Below are 19,987 nucleotides of genomic sequence, written 5' to 3'. Positions count from 1 at the left end.
CCGCTCGCCCGCAGGGCTGTAGGCGCACATGGTGTAATCCAGCTCAGCGCTGCCCTCCCCGGGCCCCTCGATGCGGATGTAGTACTCGCTGCCGAGAGAGGGGCTGTGGGCACCCAGGATGGGCACCACGCCAGGCGCCGGCAGGCCGGGGCAGCCCGGTGGCTTGCACTCGTAGCAGGAGGGCGAGACCCCCAGGCTCAGGCGCCCCGCGGTTGTGGCTGGGTAGTAGAGGTCGTGGTAGCGGGCGGCACTGCTGGGGCTCAGGGACCCCAGGGGCGCCTGGAAGTGCTCGGTCTTGGTGTGCTCCCACTTGTACTCGAAATTGAGGCCGTGGCTGGTCTCCATGACGGTGAGGATGTCGTCCCCGTCTGAGGGGAAGCCGTCTGCCGAGAACTGCTCCAGCAGCGGGAAGGAGGAAAGCTCGGCGCCGTGGTGGCTGGCACTGGCGCTGCCGTTGGGCTTCATGGAGTTCCAGCGCTTCTCGAACTCCTCCTCCGCCTCCGTCGCCCCTTTGGCGCAGAGGTAGGAGAGCAGGAGGTGCACCTCCTCCGCCGTCGGGCGCTGCTCCGGCTGCAGCCAGCAGAACTGCATCACCTCGTACCTGCCGCGGCGAAGGGTGGGGGTCAGCCCCGGCCCCCCGCCCGCCTGGGGATGGGGAGAGGGAGGGGGCAGGATGCAGCCGCAGCCCGGCCCGGGTCCTCACCAGCGCTCCGACAGCGACAGCTTCAGCTGGGGCTTGGGCAGCTTGAGCTGCTGCTCCTTGATGGCATAGGCAAGCACTTGCCGGTCGGAGTAGTGGTCGTAGGGCTGGCTGCCCAGCTCAAACAGCTCCCAGATGGTGACGCCCAGCGACCTGTGGGCAGGGCGGGATGCTGGGGGCACGGGGAGACCCCCACCTCGCTACCAGCCAGCGGCCCCAAAAACAATCCACCCCGATGCATCCCACTGATGCTGCCCTCGTGCCAGACACCTCCCTCTGCACCCCCCAGCCGCCCGCCCGGGCCATGCCTGGCAGCAGCTCCCTGTGGCCCCCCCCCCCCGACCCCGCTCACCAGACGTTGCTGGACTTGGTCTGGTCCACGATGAGCAGGTTGCCGTGCACTTCGTCGATGAGCTCGGGTGCGATCCAGCGCAGTGGCACCCACAGCTGGTCGGCCGTCACGAAGTAGTCGTCCTGCCAAGTATGCAGGGTCAGTACGAGAAGAGAACGTCAAACCTACGCGTAAGGGACTGGCCACGCCACGGCAAGAGCTGTCCCTGACCCCGCCACCCCCTGCCCACCCCCGGCCACCCCATCGCTGCACCCCAGGTCCCCAATCTCCCCCCCGGCTTGTGCTCTGCTCCCTCCGCCCAAGCCCCCAGCCCCCTCTGCCTGCTCCCCCCGTCTCCCCATCCTGAGAACCCGCTCCAGCCCCACAGCCTCCTCCTGCCACCCCCCCCTCCTGCCTGCCGGGAGCCACAGGCAGCTGAGAGCAGGCAGGACGGACGGACAACCGCCAGGCCAATGTGCTGGCAGCTGCCTGCAGGGACCTGGCCCTGGCAGAGGAGCACGTCCAGGCCAGTCCAGACAGTAACAGGGAGCCCTGGCTGCATTGCACTCTGCTGGGCAGGGGGCCAGGGCACTCGCGGGGGGAGCAAACCCCCCCACACCTCATGCTTAGGGGGAGCTGCTGGCCGGGGGGGACAAGCCTTGGGGGGCAGCCTGGTCCCAGGGCACAGAGAGTCCCTCGCAGGGTGGTCTGTGGGACAGCACACACCCCCCCCCCCCCCCCCCACTGCCCCAGCAAAGCCCAGGGGCCAGAGGGGCTGCCCCGGCACCGCTGTGGAGGGGAGATGTGTGCATGGAGGAGGGGGGTGCAGGGCTCGGTGCAGTGTGTGTGTGTACATGTGCATGCCGTGGGGTCCCGGCACACAGCCCCCAGCCCTCTCCTCCCCGAAACCAGCCTTACTTTGTACTTGCAGTGCGAGAGGCCGTAGTCTCCGATCTTGACAGTCAGGTCGGCGGTGAGCAGGCAGTTCCGCAGGGCCAGGTCGCTGCCAAGCAAACCCCAGTGCTGTCACTGCTGCCGCAGGGGGTGTGGGGGCACTCACTGCCTGGGGGCTGAGGGTCTGTGCTCGGGGACCCCCCCCCCGGGCAGCGCCGTGGCCGGCGGGCTGGCAGTGGGAGCGGGACGGCTGTGCAACAGCGGGGCCAGCAGTCTCACTGCCAAACACCGGGCATGCCGATAACCAGCCACCAAATGCACAGCAGGAATGCCTGCGCGGCTCCAGCTGCGCCTCTGTCCGTCCATCCATCCGTCACACGCTGAGCCAAGCAGAAAGCGGGTGTCCCTGGGCAACATGAGCCCTGGCACGGGGCCGGGCTCCCAGGCGGCCGCTCCAGCCCTGGAGGGGTCGTGCAGACGGGGCACACGCAAGACCCCCCGGTGCGGCAGGGCCCACCGAGGCCAGGATGCCCGTAGCAAAGTCCCCCTCCGGCACAGCCGGGGACCCCATGTCCCCCCAACCACAGTACTTGGCACCCTCGTGGGGACCCACCCACAGAGCCTGGCTCTGGTGGGGAAGGTCCGGTGGCCCCCGATGGCAGCGCGCCCCCTCCTCAACAAAATCACTGATGCTGGAGTCTCCATCTGCAACTCACTCAGCACCAGGATATTGTTGGGCAGGAGGAGCAGCGGTGGGGCGGGAACGCCGGCGTCCTGGGGACCCCACGCAACCAGACCCTCCGATTCCTCCCCAGCCCCCCCGGGGCGCCAGGCCAGCCTACCTGTGGATGTAGTTGTTCCTGTGCAGGTGCAGGACGCCGCAGGCCACCTCGCACGCCATCCTCTGCAGGGTCAGCGGGTCCGGGGTCATGGCCTCGGCCCCCCGGCAGCTCCGCAGGTACCCCTTCAGGTCACCCTGCAGGGCAGTGCCACTGTCACCCTCCATGGCGCTCGGCTCGCCGGGGGGCTCAGTCGTGCCCAGCAGGGCAAAGCACTGCCATGCACCCTGCCCTGCCTGCAGCCCTGCCTGCAGCCCTGCAATCCCCTCCGCGGTACCGCGCGGCCAGAGCTTGCATCCCAGCCCCATGGCAGCACCTCGGGGAGTGGGACAGGATGCGGGGGGGGGACGCACGGGACTCACCAGCGGGCAGAACTCCATCACCAGCAGGTACGGGGTGACCTCAGCGCACTGGGCCAGGCACTGCAGCAGGTTGGTGTGCTGGAGGGCCCTGTGCGGGGCAGAGCAACGGGGGCATGTCGGCACTGTGCCAGCCGGGACGGGGGGATGGCGGCAGCCCCCAGGGAACCATCTCCCTGCCGCCTCTGCTGCTACGCTGGGGACCAACGCGGGGGCTGCTGGGAGCGCCGGGAGCGGGTACCAGCACGTCCCAGCGCCCCGGGACGCGCCACAAAGGGACATTTGTTCAGCTCTGCTGGGGCAGGGAGCAGCTCCACGCGCTCCCCCCCACCCTCGGCCCCACTCTGCCCATGACCTCACCGCAGTCCACTGCCCCTGCGCCGCGGCCAGCGGCTCCCAGCACAGCCCTTGCCCCGCTGCAATGAGTCCCAGGCAGACAGGCGATGGGGCCAGGACAGCCGTGCTGCCCAGAAAGCTCGGCCGGGCACCTCCACAGGGCAACCATGGCTCTGCTCAGTAGCCAAACGTGGCACAGAGGGGACGAAGCACCATCCGACAGCACCCCTGCTCCCGGCTGTGCCCAGTGCAGCAGCGGCACCACGGAGTGACCCCAGATGTACCTGTAGGGCTGCGCTTCCTCCAGGAACTGCATCTGGTCCTGCACGCTGGCGCTCACCTTCAGCTCCTTCACCACCACCTGGGTGCTGCTGATGCCCGAGTTCACCTCCCCCAGGAACACCTGGGGCGAGAGACAGGCTCGTCTCCTCCGTCCTCACCACGCACCCCGTCCTCACCCCAAGCCCTGTCTTGCACAGCCCGGGGCCCCGCAGCCAGCATCCCACCGGGGTGTCCCCGGGGGACCCTGCCCCTGCTGCTCACCTTGCCGAACCAGCCGTGCCCGATCTCCTTCAGGTAGAGCAGGCTCTGCCGCCCCAGGTCTGCCGACTTGAGGAGCTGCACTGTAACAGAGCACATCCAGCTGCCCACGCGCCCTCCTGCCCGCCTGCCCAGCCTGCCCGCGTTACCCACCGGTCCTGGCCGAGCCCTGGCGTCCCTACCGTGTCACCCGGTGCCAGGCCCTGCACCGCCCCGGGGTGCTCTGGAGCAGCCCCCACAGCAGCCATCCCCAGGCACCCTGCCGCCAGGGCATCCTCCTGTCCAGGCATCCTCCCACAGGCCAGGGGACGTGGGGTACTGGTGTCCCCAAATCCGGTGGCAGTGGTGAGCTGGCTCCCTGCCCCTTCTCCTCTTCAGGGACCAGGGAGAGCAAAGCTGAGCCCAGCGGGAGCTCTGGCATTTAGCCCCTTCCCGCCCCCCCCCCCACCCTCGGCGCAGGTCCTGCCCCTCGGGCACCCATGCCAAGGGCGGCAGCAATGGGGCCATTGTTGGGCTGTGCTGCGCCGCCTCGCACCGCGCCGGCCCCGCCACACTGCTGCCATTCTCTGGGCTGGGGAGCGACGCTGGGCGGGAGGGGGCCATGGCCGAGCGCCCCCCACATTCCTCTCCCACTCACGGGCTTGTTTAGCGGGACTGGGGCTCGCGGGTGTCACAGTTTGGGCGCCTGTGTCCCATCCCACCCCGGCAGGGTGCGCGATGCTCCCCTGGGCTGGTGCCGTGCACGGGGCTGGGGACAGGCCACCGGGGACCCTTGCACCGAGGGACAGAGGCAGCACTCCCCAGGGACCTCAGCTGCCTGTCCCCTGCCCAGCAGCTGCTCCTGCCAGACCCGGGGCTCCGCTGGAGCTGTCTCTCCTTAGCAGGGGAGACTCACCATCCCCACCCCACCCCGCCACCCCCTCCCTGCAGCCCAGTGATGCAGGACCCCCAACCGCAGCGCACCAGGGGTCCTGCATGGACCACCGCCTGTCCCCGCCCCGGCTTACCTGAGCGCCCCGGCTGCTTGGCCATGGGCAGGGAGACCTTGGTGAGGGGCAGGACGTAGACCTCGGGGCCATGCTGGGGGGCGGGCGAGCCCTGAGCCGAGAGCTCCGTCACGTAGTCATCCCCCTCGGCGTTCTCAAACTCCTGGGCCGGGGGGCACGTGGGGGGGCACACACCGAGCAGAGACAACTGACCCAGCGGGTTCCCCGCTGCCGGCAGACTGCCCCACACGCCGCTCTGCCCGCCGCCCCGATGGCCTCAGCCGCACCCCACGCATCACATACCCCCGGGCACGGGGACCCCAGAATCACACCCTCCCGGCGCACAGCCCTGCCTGCACCCCAACGGCAGACACCCCCCCCATGGGGATGGACCTGGGGCAGGCACCCACTCCCCACCGCCCTGGCACCCTGTCCCATTACCTGGCTGCGCCATCCAGCCAGCCCCCAGCTCCTGAAAGCCGCTTGGGCGAGCAGGTAAGCGATGGTGAGCATCTTGCCCTGTCCCTGCCCAGCCCTGCCTCATGGTGCTGCCAACCGCGCCAGCAGCGCTGCCCCGCGGCGTGCCATACACCGCAACACGCCGGACACAGGCAGCGGCCGGCCCCGGCCGTGCACCCCTATATAGCCATCGCGGGGGCACGAGGGGGCTCATTGTTCCCCTCCGGCACGGTGAGGTGCTCTGGCCAGTGTGGGACGGTTACACAACGGCCCGGCGTGTCCCCCCCGCGCCTGACCCCCTCCCGCCGCGGGCGCCACAAGCCTCCACAAAAATCCCAGCAATTAGGGAAAAACCATTTCTCGGCACATTCTGTGCCTGTGAGGTCAGGGTGCCTCCCACCCCCGGGGGCGTGCGGGTGGGACCGCCGCAGCCCTTAACCATGCCGTGACCTGGCCCCACACAGAGCCAGGAGCCCAGCTCGGTCAGGATATGACCTGCAGTGATGCTGAGCCCCACAGCATCCAGCATCTGCACAGATTGGGGATCCTGGCTGGGTCAGGATACGTCCTGCAGTGATGCTGAGCCCCACAGCATCCAGGCTCTGCAGAGCAGGGAGCTTGGCTGGGTCAGGATACGACCTGCAGCAATGCTGAGCCCTGGCAGCACCCTGGCAGGCAGGGGAGCTGAGCTCCCCCTGAGCAACGCTATCCTGAGCAGGGACACATCCTGCACCGGCGCTGGGGCTGGCCCTGGGAGCAGCGGGGGATCCTGCACAGGGATCCTCTGGGCACCTCTGTCCTTCACTGGGCTCCAGGGGAGAAGCCCCCCCCCGGGTCCCAGGGCAAGCCTGGCCTGGGGAGACCCCCGTGCCCCACATCCCCATGTCCCCAGCTCACCTTGAAGCCGATGTCCCCCTTCTTGCAGCACAGGCAGGCCAACATGAGGAAGATGAAGGTGAAAAGCCCCGAGAAGGAAACAGCCACGACGGCCAGCGAGGAGGACCAGGAGAGCTCGCTAAGGGGGGTGCCGTCTGCGGGGACAGGAGGGGCGCGGGCTCAGGGCAGGGGGCGGGGGGAACCAGGGAGGGATGAGGCTGTGCCAGGGGGTCCTGCCCGGGTGGGGGTCACGGGATGCGGGGACACATCTGGGCTCATGGGGGCTTTGGCAGGGAGTACCCGGGTGGAGCAGGGGTCCCAGCACCGCTGTGCCCCCTTTGCTGGCTCAGCTGGTGGCCAGGATGGGTGGGGAGCCCAGGAGGGACCCCAGAGCCGAGGCAGGACCCTGGTGGCAGCCTGCATGGAGGGGGACGGGGGCACGGTCCCCGTGGATGCAGGGTGGCAATGACACCCCATGGAGAGGGGCTGCACTGGCTCGGGGGTCCCAGGCACCCCCACCCAGCTAAGCCCTGGTGCCAGGGTTTGCCCTCCGGCGGGTATGGCAACAGCAGCAGCAGCCCTGGGTGAGGCAGCATCCCCAGCACCCGGGCATAGCCGGCTCCTGAACCATCCCGTCCTCCTGAACCATCACGTCCACAGAGCCTGGAGACGACATCCCCCAGGAGAAAGGTCTGCCGGAGACCTGCCAGCACTGCCAGGAGCCTCTGGCCCGGCACGGGGCAGACCCTGCTCCCGCTGACACCGACAGCTCTGCCTCTGCCCCTGCCCCGTGCCAACCCTCGTGCAAGCACCGCTGGGCAAACCACAGCTGCAGCTCCTGCCCCCGAGCCCCGCACCAGCTCCAGACCCCAGGCCACCGGGCACGGGGATGGTGATGCTGCTGCTCCAGCCGGGCACCGCACCCTCCAGGCACCAGCACACCCCAAATCTGGCACCCGCCGCCCCGCTCCAGCCTGCACCGTGGCTGCATGGCAGCGGTGGCAGCCATGGCTCAGCTGCCAGTCCCCGCCAAGCCCCCGCCGCCGGCTGCAGCTGCCACATTACTATTCTGCCCAGAGCCTGCCCGAACAACCAGCGCGATTGTGGCAGGAGGAAGCCGGAAGGCCACGGTGCTGCCAGCGGAGCCGGCCTCACGGGGGACCTGCATGCAGCCCCGCAGTGGCCAGCGCGGTGCCCTCCCCACGGGACATCAGGGCTGGGATGGGTGCCCTGCCCTAACCCACGGCCCCGCTCAGCCGTACCCCACCGGTCCAAACCCCTGTCCAGCGCCGCCGTCCCTCCCCAGGCCACCGAGTGCGGTGCCGAGTCCCTCGGGGATGCTCATGGCACACACAGGGCTCCCACGCATGGACCACAGTGCATCGCCCCATCACCAGCCCCGCGCCCTGACTGCGCTGCCCCTCTGCTGCCGCCTGCGCTGGGGCTCAACACCGCGCTGCCAGCTCCTGTGTGTCCTTGAGAAAGGCACCTGAAGGGCACAGAGGGTCTGGGGGAAGGTCCTGCTGCCCCGGCGGGAGCCGGCAGCGCACGGCTGCTCCCAGGCACTGCCCGGCACCGCATGGCACAGGCACAGAGCACCCTGGCTCCCGGCATGGCAGTGAGCGGATGCACCGGCCCCGCGTGCTTTGGCACAGCCCAGGCCACGCCAAACTCTTTGCCAGCGCTTGCGAAGGAGCTCAAGAGCCATCTTCTAAGGCTCGTGGATGCAAAGCCAAACCTGGGAGGAGCAGGGGGTGGTGTTCCCCCTCCTTTCAGCCGGTTTCCATGGTGAACACACTTTGTACCGCGAATGTCACCATTTTCCCTGGATAGTGGGACAGCAAGAGAGAAAATGACTCACTGAAAAGAGCCTTTTGAACATCAACGGGGAGCAGAGCGCAGTGACAGAAGCCTTTCCAACGGGGACCATCAGCTGAGCCACCCCTCGGCTACGGCTTGGGAACCGGAGCTTTGCAAACGAACCACTCTCCAAACCAATGAGCCTGTGAGGTCCGGCTGGTCCTGCCTCAGTTTCCCCACCTGCACAACCGGCGACCTGCGAGCCACGACCAGCCCAGGCTGGGCAGGGTGCCGCACCGGGGCGGGGGTACCACCACCACAACCCACCGCGACCGTCCAGCTGCCTGGGCAAGCAAGCACTGCTCTTCCCCATAACCGCAGCACAGGCGTTTGGTATGGCGATTGGAAACGTGGCATCATTTCAGAGGCCAAATGCTCCCAAAATCAGGTCGAATGCACCTGCAGCAGCGGCTGCCAGAGCACCAGGGCGCAGGGAGCACCAGGACACAAGAAACACCGGGTCACAGGGAGCACCGGGGCGCAGGGAGCAGTGCTGGCTGCATGCGGTGTGAAGGATCCCAGGGCTCTCAAGAGAAGCCAGGGGTCCCACTGCATCCTGCACCCCATCCTGAAGCTCTGCCCCCCACTCTCCCAGGAGGAGCGGGGTCCCCTGGCACCGGCACCGTGCCCTCCTCTAGCCTTGGCGCTTTGCACCAACCCTGAGCCGCTCGCCGGCAGCCTGCTCGGACGTCCGCCTGCCACGATGGCCTCCGGGTCAAGGCCAGGGTGCTCGGAGCTGGCCCAAGCCAAGCAGGGGGTGCAGGTGGGTACACGCAGCACAGTGGCAGTGCTGCTGGGACTGGGGGGGGCAGCACCCCACGGCTGAGCCCTGCACACCATGCCGGCACAGGCACCAAGCCGGGGTAGGTGAGGGGGGGTCACCACCCTAGGAGGGCTGGGACCCCTGCGCAGCCCTGCCTGGCACCATCACGAACCCCCCTGCCCCAGGCATGGGGGACCCGTGGGACCCTTCCAGCCACGGCTCTGCAGCACTTCCCCCCACCAAACCGCTTGTGCAGATCTGGCCTCGCCACGGGGGTCAGGCTGAGAACGGCCAGTTCGGTGCATCCTCCAGCCTGGCCAGCAGGAACTGCTGCATCACTCAGGTAGCCCCCAGCACCCAGGGCCAGCCCAGGCCAGCGACCTGCCCGGCAGCGGGGCCGGGATGCGCCGGCGGCTGCGTGCAAGCCAGGCAACACCGACCCCTCACCCCAGCCAGCCCTGCGGGGTGGGGACAGGCGGTGGTTTGGTGGTGGCAGCAGCAAGGCCACAGCTCCAGCGGCACCTGCCCCTGCCCTGGCAAACGGGAGCAGAACGGCAACAGAGACTGGGGATGCTGGGCGCAGCGGGGCGCAGCGGGGCGCAGCGGGGTGCAGCGGGGCACGCGCTGCCCTCCCACCCCATGGAGCTGCTGCCGCGCACCCCACAACCGGCAGAGCCCTTCCCAGCGCTGCCCGCGTCCCCCAGCCTGTTGCGTTGCCCACCCAGCCAGGTCGCAGCCCCGACCGCTGGTTCCTAACAGGGACGGGAAAAGGCTGGGGGGGACCTGGGCGTGGGGACCTGGGCGTGGGGTCCCGGCCCTGTAGCGCGACGCTGCTGCCCGCTCTGCCGGCCACCGTGCCGGCAGGGGAGCACGGCCCTTCCCTTTGCTGACTCACGTTTGCCGGGTGCCTGCGGCCGCTTCACTGGCCATGGCACGCTGCCGCCGGGCCTCTCTGCAGGCTGGGGCGATGCTGTGGCTGCCGCTCGTCTCTCCCCGGCGGAGAGCGGAGCCCAGCGCGGCGAGCGGTGGCTGACGTGTGCGGAAGGGACGAGCCGAGGGCTCCCGCAGAGCCCGGCGGCAGCTCAGGGCTCCCAGCCCAGGGCGAAGCCTGCGTGCGGGGCCAGCCATGGGCAGGCAGCACCCGGCTCCTGCCCACCCACCCGGGTACAGGCAGGGCTGCCCAGCACCCTCCCCGACCAGGCAGAGCTCACGCGATAGCTCCAGGGCAGAAAGGGAGCTTTCTGCCTGGGCGCAGGGCACAGCACGTCATGAGCCCCTGCTCCCACCTAGCCTCTCGCTGCAGGACCTGGTGCAAGCCACAGTCCCGTGCCTCAGTTTCCCCATCTGTAATTCACAGAGGGTGGCTGCCCCCAGGACCGCCGAGGGGCTGCACAGCGGGGTGAGGGCTTGCAGAGCCATCCAGGAGGCGACGGATGCTCCGCCACCTCAGGAGCACAGGCTGCACATCTCCCCCTGCCCCTCCGCCGCCCCACCACAGCTCCCACCCCACCCCATGAACCTGCTGGGCCCTGCACCCCAGGGTGCAGCCCCCTGGGCCAGGATGCAGCACCCTGCAGCATGTGCCCAGCTGGGAGAGGCTGGATTCAGGCAGGGAGCAGGGCAAGATTCGGGCAGGGTGCAGGGCTGGATTCAGGCAGGGTGCAGGGCAGGATCTGGGCAGGGTGCAGGGCTGGATTTGGACGGGGAGCAGGGCTGGATTTGGGCAGGGTGCAGGGCTAGATTTGGGCAGGGTGCAGGGCAGGATTCAGGCAGGGAGCAGGGCAGGATTTGGGCAGGGTGCAGGGCTGGATTCGGGCAGGGTGCAGGGCAGGATTCGGGCAGGGTGCAGGGCAGGATTCGGGCAGGGTACAGGGCAGGATCCAAACACACAGGACCCATCAGCACCTCCAGCCACGGGCTCAGCGCTCCCCTGCCCCGGCAGCTCTCCCGGCACAGACACAGCCCTGGTAACATGTTAATCCCCGGGTCCATGGGCAGCTTCCAGGAAAGCAATTTTACACCCCACGGGACGAGCACTCTGCTCACCCACATGCATCCAGGCAGCAAGAAACCATCCACTGCCATTTAGCACGCAAACGCGAGGCTGCTCCTCACAGTCTGTCTGCAGCTCCAGAGGGAAACTGAGGCACCGGGAAGCTGGGCAGCGGGGAAGAAGCAGGATGGCCCCAGCTGCTGCACCCCTGAGCCCGGATCCCTCCTGCCATGGGAGCAGCCAGGAGCGGGGAGCAGGGTCGGGGCTGGCACAACCCACCGGTGCCACCCGGGAGCCCGGCATGGAGCCGATACCCGCAGCATCCTCCACCGAGACGCCGCGGGAGCCATGCATCCCCTCGCTGTGGCCAGCCAAAACCGGGGCGCGAGGAAGCAGCACCCTGTACCCCCTAGCCCTGGAGACCTTCTCCCACCAGCAACAGCCAGAGCCATTCGGGCAACCTCTCCGGCGATCAGTTAATTCTAAATGCAAGGCACACCTTGTTAATCTGTTCTCCTTATGTATCTTTTAATGTGGGCTTATTTAACCAATGCAGAAGTATTTTAAAAGGATTGATTCTTGCCTCTTAATTCTGGTTTTATCATCTTGGGATGAATTAGCAGTAAAAAAATAATTAGACGGAAAATAAAAAAAGATCATCCATCATTTTCTAACGTGATGAAATAAAAATTAGGACTGTAATAAATACAGGCCAGGCCGCATCATTGTTGTGCATACACCAAGTGTGTCAGCCTGATTAGAAACAAAAAATCAAGTTCCTCCATCAAAGCCTGCCCTGCTGCAGAGCCGGGTTTCCAGCCGACACAGCCAAACCGCGATCAACTTTCTCCATTTTCTGAGGAAATGATAATATATAAAAAAGCACGCAAAGCAAGAGTCAACTGATCATTTAAACCAAATTCTCCTGTTTGGTGTTTTAAATCAGGCTTGATTCAGGCGCTGTAAAGCCTCCCATGCCAGCAGGGATGCTACGGCTGCATCACGGCAATCCCGCCGTCCCGAGGGACGGGGAGCGACCTCGGCCTTTCGTGCCCGGGGGGAGCGTTCACCCCAACACTGCCCGTGCCCCGGCAGGGACCCCACCAACCCCGTGCTGGCAGCGGTGCCGGCAGCTGGGGCTGCCCGCGAGCACGGCACCACGGTCCCACCGCCGGCAGCGTGCGGCACCGGCCGAGACGAGGCTCTCGCCAGCCGGCAGAGCAGCATTTACGTAACAGCGGGAGAGAGGCAGCGTGGAGCGGGGCAGCCTATTTTTATCAGAAATGCTCGGCAGCGTTATGAAACTAGAAGCTTCGGCTCCAGAACGGAGCGGTGGAGGAGCAGGGCCCTGCGCAGGAGGCGGTCGAGGGGCGAGCGGGCAGGGCGATGCTCCACGGGGGCAGGCAGAAACCCAGGCGCGGGGTCTGGCAGCTGCAGCAGCCCCAGAGGGGCTCTGCCCCCGCCGCAGGCCACCCCTCCCCGCCGTCGAGCCTCGAGCTGTTCCGGCGGCGAAGCTGGGGGCTCCCCTCTCGCCTGCCCCACACCTCAGAGCCGCACGGTGCGGTCACCGCGAGGATCACTGAGCACCTGGCAGCAGCCAAGGGCACGTCACAGCCCTGCGCGCCCAAACACCGCCCGGGTGGATTGGGCAAGGCACGCAGAGGGGACCCCGCGGATCACCGGCAGTGGGATCCTCCGTGGCTGTTGCAGCCACGGTGCCGGCAGAGCGGGAAGTGGCCTGAGCTGCCCCAAGCCGCGGTGGCCGGTCCCGGCCCCAAGCAGCAGCGTGTGCCAAGGGCCCTGCACGGCCCTGCCAGGGCACGGCGGCCGGGCACAGCATCCACCCCACGCTGCCGCTGCCGGGGCCACTCACCTGGGTGGGCATCGGGGAGACCCCCCGCTCCCGGGCAGCCATCAGGGCGTCCCCCACCGCAGCCCCAGAAGGCCAGCACAGCCCAGACCCCAGCTGCCCCAGCCCACGACGTGGCAGGGAGCGGGGCTCAGCGTTGAGGATGCTCAGGGCACGAACCAGGGGGATGCTTGGCACCAGCCAGCCCGGCACCCCTCTGCACCATGCCTGCCCTCAGACAGCCCCGCGGCGCCCAAATCACTCGTCACCCACGTGCACGGGAACACACAGACCAGGGAGCCCAGAAAAAAACCCACTTTGCCATAGTGATGGCAGCAGGGATGACCCGAAGGCGGGAGCAGGTCTCAGCTCTGCTCCCAAACACCCGCCTGAGGTGCAGCTGCCATAGCTGCGGAGCAGGCGAGCGCCGGGAGGAGCACGCAACCTCACAGGTATTTCGGAAAGACGAAGGGCCGCGGAGGCTGACATGGCAGCCCAGCAGCGGGACACCCCGGCACAGCCGGGATGGGAGCCTGGGACCTCCCATGGAAGAGCTGCTCCCTGCCCAGGTGAGGGGGGCAGAGCCGGTCCCTGCCCAGCCAGGCGGGCAGCGCTGCTCCATTTACTGCGTTTGCCTACACTGGAATTTTCCTTCGCTCCAGTAATTAAAACAAACCGCTTTAACACGGCTGCTGGCAGCAGGCTGAGGAGGAGGACGCCGGCCGCAGCTGGCAGAGGGGAAGGGACGGGAAGCAGGACCCCCCGACGCTCTCTGCCTTCGTCCTGGGCTGGGGGACAGTGGCTCTGCAGGAAATCCTGGATCTGCTCCCCCCTTCCTCTGGTGCCGAGCCCTCCCACTCCTGCCAGCCAGCCCCGCGTCCTCTCCGTCCCTCGGCCAGCCCTGAGCACCACCGTGAGCCCTGCACCGGCTCCAGTGCAACCCAGGATGCTCCCCATCCCCTCCGCGCTCCCGGCCGTTAGGCCAGGCTGGAGCGACTCTCAGAGTTCAGCCGATGGCAAACGATATTACGGCAGTGATTGCCCTAAGATGTGCACGCAGCACGCTCCACCGACGCTTCCTTGGGCTGTCAGGGGGATTAATGCCCAGAGGAGATTTATTTTCCTGCCACCGGGCACGCTGAGTCAGCACAGCTCGGCTCCTCTCCGCGCCAGCCCCATCACCCTCCAGCCCCATGCTGAACCGCATCCCCGAGGGGTACCTCCGGCTCAGCCCACCCCGATGGGCAAAGCCCCGCCGGGGACGTGCCAGGGCGTTCGCTGGGGCAGGAGCAGCCGGAGATGAGCAGAGCCCCCGAGCAGCTGCAGGGCACGGGCAGGACCGCCATCCCTCCATCCTGGGCAGCGGACCCCAGCGCCTCCGAGCTCGCCGAGTCAGTGCGGCACGGGGTAGAAACAGGCTCAGCCGCGGGACGAGAGTGGCCCAACAGCCCCTTTGACCCGAGCGCAGGAGCTGCCTGACCTGGCAGGGATTTTCCAGCCCAGGGAATTAGCGGGATGGCGAGGCAGTGTAACATGAACGAGGCAAAACCTGGGGAGCACGAGTTGCCTGCTCTGCCTGCCCTGGCCACAGGCAGCCAGGACCGGGCAGGCCCCTGGCTAAATGCAGACCCCCCGCAGCTCGATGCAACGCCCCTGGCTTAATGCAGACCCCTCGTGGCAGTGGGAAGGATGCGGCCGTGCATGCAGGTGCACAGCGCAGCCCCCCACCGCAGCCCTGAGCCGGGCAGCACGTTGGCGGTGCCGTTTCTGCCCCATGTCCCCCGGTGCCACCGGGGCAGCAAGGCTCGGGCCAAGGCAGGCTGTGCGGCACAGCGAGGCAGGCACCAGCCTGCTCTGGCTGGGAGCATGCAGCGCCGGGGTGGGCAGAGCCCATGGGCTGCTCCGGCACATGGTGTCCCACAGAGGCCAGGACCGCCGGGCAGGGAGCCCGTGAGTCACAGCCCACTCCCTCCCCGGGAGCACGGAGCCCTTTCAACCCCGGCGTATTAATTTCTCCTAATTGGCTTTGACAGGGATCCGTATCGCCATCCAGAACGCAATCGCCCGTGTGCGCGGGGCGGGGGAGCGGGGAGGGAGCGGCACAGGGAGGGAGCGGCACGTGGAGGGAGGGAAGGAGGGGAGAAGGGGGGAGCAAAGCAGCACCCCTGGGGGAGCGGTGCTGCCGGCTGCCTGGATCCGTCCCCCCCTGCCGAGCGGGACCCAGCTGCCCTGCTGCACTGCAGAGCTGCGCCAACGCCATTTCCCACGGCAGCCCAGCTGCCAGGCTCCGCCGGGGCAGGGGGCTCGCCGCACGCCACCCCGCCGCTGCCCACCCCCGGCACCTCAGCAGGCACCGGGATTCACCCCCCTGCCTGCGTGTCCGGCTCCTGCTGCCCGCCAGCCCGCACAGACAGCCCCCACGCCGCTGGCACCCCCCGCGCACCGTCCCCTCGCAGGAAACGTGTGGTGAGACGGGACGCCGGCCACGGTGCTGCCCCGGCCATGCAGGGCGTTAAGCCTCCCCGTAGCCGCCACCTTCATCTCCCACCCAAGGAGCTCCCACCTCCCTGCCCCAAATCCCCCCCTTTGCGTCCAGCCCCAGTGGCACCTTCCCCCCGTCCTCCCCCGGCATCGTCGGCAGCCAGCGGCGCGGTTGGTGCCAAGGTGGGAGCACGGGGGGTGCCTGGCCCCCATTTGGGCTGCCAGGGTCTTTCTGGGTGCTACGGGCCCTTTGTCACTGAGGTTCCCCAAGTCCTTTCCCATCCTCATGCCAGGAGTGGACAGTGATGCCGGACACGGAGCACCAGCACTCACCGAGCTGTTGCCGCCACGTGGCTGGGGCAGTGGATGGCAGCACGTGCCAGCCGGGACCAAAAACACAGGGCTGGGGGGACTCTCCCTCGGCCTCGACCCCCCCATCCCCACCCAGCACCTCAAGCCCCGGCTGACCCTGGTGCAGGAGTGCTGCCCCGGCACACAACCCCCCTAAACCGCAGGGTCCAGGAGCAGTGTCCCACAGCCAGAGTGGGGAGCGGTGATGCCACAGCCACCGGCAGCCAGCGACACCTCGCCAGCTGCCACGGGACGGGGAGAAAGGCCGGGGCAACGGAGAGGAAGAGAAAAAGGAAAAGAAGAAATAGGTGGGGGAGAGAGGATGTTTCTCACGATTTCAAAACACACTCCTGGGTCTGAGATGGGGAAGTGCGGGCTGGGAGTGGGGAGGGCAGCTGGGCCAGGCAGGGCAGGCAGGGCAGGCAGGGCAGGCAGCAGGATGAGAAGGGGAGCAGCCCTTTCCCCCAGCAGAGATGTCCTCGTGTCCCTGAGCAGCTGCCATCGGCTTCACTGCGAGAGGACGGGGTGCTGTTGACCCCAAAGCAAAGTGCTGCCCACCCGGGTGACACAGGGGACGGGGCACTTCTGCCCGGTGCCTCCAAGCGGCGTCTGCTCGACCGGGCTGCCGCAGGTCACGGCGCTTCCAGGGCAGGGAGAGGGCACCCAATTCCTGCAGGAAGCCCAAGGGAGCCAGGCTCCAGGTTGGGGCAGGCAGCATGGTGGTGTCTCTCACCGGCAGGGAGGTCGGTGCTCTGCCGGTGGCTCTGGTGCTCCATGCACCGCGTGGGAGCGTCTCTTGGTCTGGCCTGTGCATGGGCAAGCAAGACAGGAACCACAAGGTCACCGGGTTGGGACCCCTCCCCGGAGCCCCCGGCACTGGGAGCGAGTGTATACCCCGAGCGGCGCATGCTGGCCCGGGCAGCCGGCACAGCCTGCCGTGGGCGCGTCTGATGGCCGAGCCAAGAAGCCTCACCGAAAACACAAGCTGACGCCAGTGCACAGGCTGCTGTGGTCGGCACATCCATTCGGCACCCCCAGGTGACACCACTGTCACCGTTCCCCGCTGCCGGCTCAGCCCCCGGCCCGGCCCCGGTGGCTGCGGCTCCCCACCGTCCCTCCCCAGGGGACACAGGGCCGGCAGCGTCTCTGCTCCCCTTGTGGAGTCAGAGCCCCCGGGGCTGTCCCGTCCCCCAGCCACGGTGCCGCGGTGCCACTGAGCCCCACAAAGCACTTCCTCCTCTTCCACGCCGGCACAAGCAAACCCTGGGGAAACCAGGCTGGCGCAGGCGGCCGGTGACGCCGCGCAGGCAGGAGGTGCTGCCAAACGGACAAAATCAACAAAGCCGTGAAACAGAGAATACGGTTTGTTCCCCCCTTTAATTCCTCTCCCTGCCAGTAACCGTGGGTGGCAGCCATACGGCGGCAGCCGAGCCCTGGGCCCGGGCACGCGGCAGCACGGCGATGGGCAGCAATGGAAACCTTCTTGAAGAAGGATTTTTAACTCAAACGTGCCCTGCAAATCCCCAGGTTGACGGGATTAGCACGGCAAATGGGGCGCCTCACGAAAACCCAGAGAAAAATCACACCGGAGGCCGAGGACAGTAAACACGGCTCCGTTCCCAGCGCTACTGCATTTTAGATGCAAATAAAGAGGTTTCTTCCTGAGCAGAAATCAATGCCGAGCGGGCTGGGAACAAAGTCTCCAGCAATGGGGACATGGTTTGGTGAGTCCTGGCGTGGTTCATTTTTAAATCCCTCCACGGATTCAGACCGTCTGCAGCCACCAGACCCAGGGCCAGGGGAGCGGGAGCGGCGTGCTGCGAAGGAAGGAGGGACCGGGAACACGGCTTGGGAGGGATGCAGGAGCCCGGCACCGACAGCCAGAGCCTCCGACGCCACCGCGTCCGGCACGGGCAACGCTTCGCCTCCTTCGTGGTGATGGAGGAGGCGACGGGAGAGGCGCGGGAGCTGCGGCACTGCTGCTTGCCTGCCGGACCCTGACACGCATTTTTCCCCGGTTTGGTAAACAAAGGGCCAGTGCCGAGCGCGCTGCCAGCCCCGCCGGATGTCCCCGCGCCTCGCCAGGGCTTCCCACCTCGGCGGCTGCTCCGCGGGCAGCGGGTCCCACGCATGAGGGGTTCCCGAGGCCCTGCACGTGTGCGATCCCCGCACCGGGAGGGACGCCAGGCGAGAGGCGGCTGCTGGCGTTTGGCAGCCGAGGAGCGAAAGGCAGAGGAGAGGGGGGAGGCTGCTGCTGCTGCAGCGGCCCCAAAACACGCACACAAAAGCCAGCCCCTGCTCTGCTCCCGCGTCTGCAGCATCTTCCTGCAGCTGCGACGCGGCCGAGGCCGTAACACGGCACCTTACATAACAGCCCGCGCCCCAAAACGCCTGCTCCCTCTCCCCCGGCACCTCGCCGAGCCCCCACCGGCTCTCCCAGCCCAAGGGGCCACCACCAGCCCCCCAGCCGGCGGGCGGGCAGGCGTCCCAGGCAGAGCCGGGGGCTCAGCCCCTGGCACCGTCTTCCCCCCTCTCACCATCACCATTATTCCTGTCGTTATTATTCTATTTCAATGCGAGAGATGCCTTCAGAGGCAGCGCAGCCCCCGGGATTCCTCCGCGCGCTCCAGCCCGGCGAACAAAATGCCGCCCGGCTGCGGCAGCGGTCCCACCGCCGCACCGGGAGGTCTCATCGCGGCCGAACGCGGTGGGTCCGGTCCGGCTGGCAAGAGCCCGGAGCGCATAAAGTGACATTTCCCGGCGATGAGGGCGAGGGCATTGCTTCCTTCGCGGGGCGGCACGGTGCACCGGCACGGCACGGTGCACCGGCACGGCAGCGCGGGCAGCCGGTGCGGGGCTGAGCCGGAGCCGGAGCCGAGCGGGGACCGCGGCGGCAGAGCGCGGGGGGCTTGCCCGGGAGGGACCCCCGAGGGCACCGGGGAAGGCTCGGCGGGGGCGGGGGGGGGGGGGGAGCGGGGCCACGGCGGGCCGGAGCCGGCGGGGGCTGCGGGTGCCGGGCGGCCCCGGGGCTGCGGCACTCACCGGGGTCGAAGTGGGAGCTGAAGGCGAGGCTGGGGCTGAGGAAAGCGGCCGACATGGCAGCGGCGGCGGCGGCGAGGCGGCCCATGGCGCGGCGGCGGCGGGAGCCTCACGGCCGCCGGCTGCCGCTGGCCCCGCGCTGGGCACGGCGGCGGCGGCGGCGGCGGCGGCGGCTCCTCCTCCATGGCGGCCGCCGCGGCCCCGCGCCCCGTGCCCCGGGGAGGGGCCGCGCCGCCGCCGCCGAAGAGCGGGCTCCGGCGGGCGGGGGCGGCAGGTGGCGGAGCCGCAGCCCCGGGCCCGCACCGGGACCCGCCGCTCCCCCGGGACGAGCCGCCGCCGCCCCCGCGCGGCCCGGCCGGGACAGACGGAGCCCGCCGGGACCCTCCGGGGAGCGGGGCCGGGATCCCCCCGAGGGGCGGCCGCCCCCCGGCCCCGCGGAGCTGTTCCGGTGCTGACCCGCCCCGGGCACCGCCGGCTTCCCGGGACCGGGGATGGGACCGGGGACGGGGACCAGGGAGAGGACGGGTGGCCAGCCCCACCCACGCACCCCGCAGCGCAGTCCCGCACACCCCATGCTCCGACCTCACACCCCGGCTGGACACCCCCTGCACCCCAAATCTCTGCACCCGCAGCCCCGCGTGCCAGCATGGCCTCAGCCCCGCAGCCCGCAGACCCAGCCCGGGGCAGGGGGAGCAAAACCCCTCCGGCAGCACCTCGCGAAGCCCGCCAGGCCAGCCGGCAGCAGGGGGTTCCCGTCGGGCCGGGGGGCTGCCCCGCCACGGGGCCACACAGCTCGGCCTCGTGCGCTTGACGCCGCAGCCCCGGCACGTGGGACTGCGCCCTCCAGACATGAGATCCTCTAAAAACCAAATGGTCCCGACCCCGTGGCAGGGAAGAGCCCGCGGCTTCGCCCATGGCCCCGAGCAGCTCCCGACCTGCACCCCGGCAAAGCTGCGGGTGCAGCCGGTCACCAAGCCCACCCGGCCCCAGAGAGCAGCCAGGACCCAGGTGGGACTTTCCTTCGGGGTCATGGTGGGATGGTCCCATCCCCATAAGCCCCCGGCCGGGAGACGCCACTGCGGGACATCGGCCCACCCCGCGCAGGGCTCAGCTCTTAGCACGGGGCTCGCGTTTCCCCACAGTTGGTTTTAATATTTAAAGCCAAATTTTGCGTACACAATTAATTTTTTACAAGACTTCAAGCTTGCAAAGAACACCACGCTGCACATGTCACGTCGCCGCAAATAGATACAGGGCTGGAAAAATTGCAGACTGCTGGGAGAATAAACACCCTCCCGTCAGCTGGAGCCAGCTCGTTTCTCCCGAGCCTC

The 19,987-nt window shown here is 68.3% G+C and overlaps 1 protein-coding gene across 1 annotated transcript in view; it reads right to left on the bottom strand.

Moving 5' to 3' along the window:
• AATK (apoptosis associated tyrosine kinase) overlaps nucleotides 1-18,748 on the bottom strand; it is a 19,440-nt gene extending 692 nt beyond the window's left edge. Inside the window, exons 1-11 of the mRNA XM_076354117.1 lie at nucleotides 18,660-18,748; nucleotides 6,342-6,475; nucleotides 5,007-5,148; nucleotides 4,003-4,082; nucleotides 3,744-3,862; nucleotides 3,127-3,214; nucleotides 2,768-2,901; nucleotides 1,950-2,034; nucleotides 1,053-1,174; nucleotides 704-853; nucleotides 5-601 (exon numbers count right to left, since the gene is read on the bottom strand). Of these exons, the coding sequence (XP_076210232.1) occupies nucleotides 5-601; nucleotides 704-853; nucleotides 1,053-1,174; nucleotides 1,950-2,034; nucleotides 2,768-2,901; nucleotides 3,127-3,214; nucleotides 3,744-3,862; nucleotides 4,003-4,082; nucleotides 5,007-5,148; nucleotides 6,342-6,475; nucleotides 18,660-18,744 (1,736 nt within the window). The 5' untranslated portion in view covers nucleotides 18,745-18,748. The remainder of the gene's footprint in view (nucleotides 1-4; nucleotides 602-703; nucleotides 854-1,052; nucleotides 1,175-1,949; nucleotides 2,035-2,767; nucleotides 2,902-3,126; nucleotides 3,215-3,743; nucleotides 3,863-4,002; nucleotides 4,083-5,006; nucleotides 5,149-6,341; nucleotides 6,476-18,659) is intronic.
• Nucleotides 18,749-19,987: the final 1,239 nt, after the last annotated feature.

The sequence above is a fragment of the Aptenodytes patagonicus genome, chromosome 16 (assembly GCF_965638725.1).
Source record: "Aptenodytes patagonicus chromosome 16, bAptPat1.pri.cur, whole genome shotgun sequence".
NCBI lineage: Eukaryota > Metazoa > Chordata > Aves > Sphenisciformes > Spheniscidae > Aptenodytes > Aptenodytes patagonicus.
Note: the sequence above shows the minus strand (reverse complement) of the source record. Positions and strands in the feature narration are given on the sequence as shown.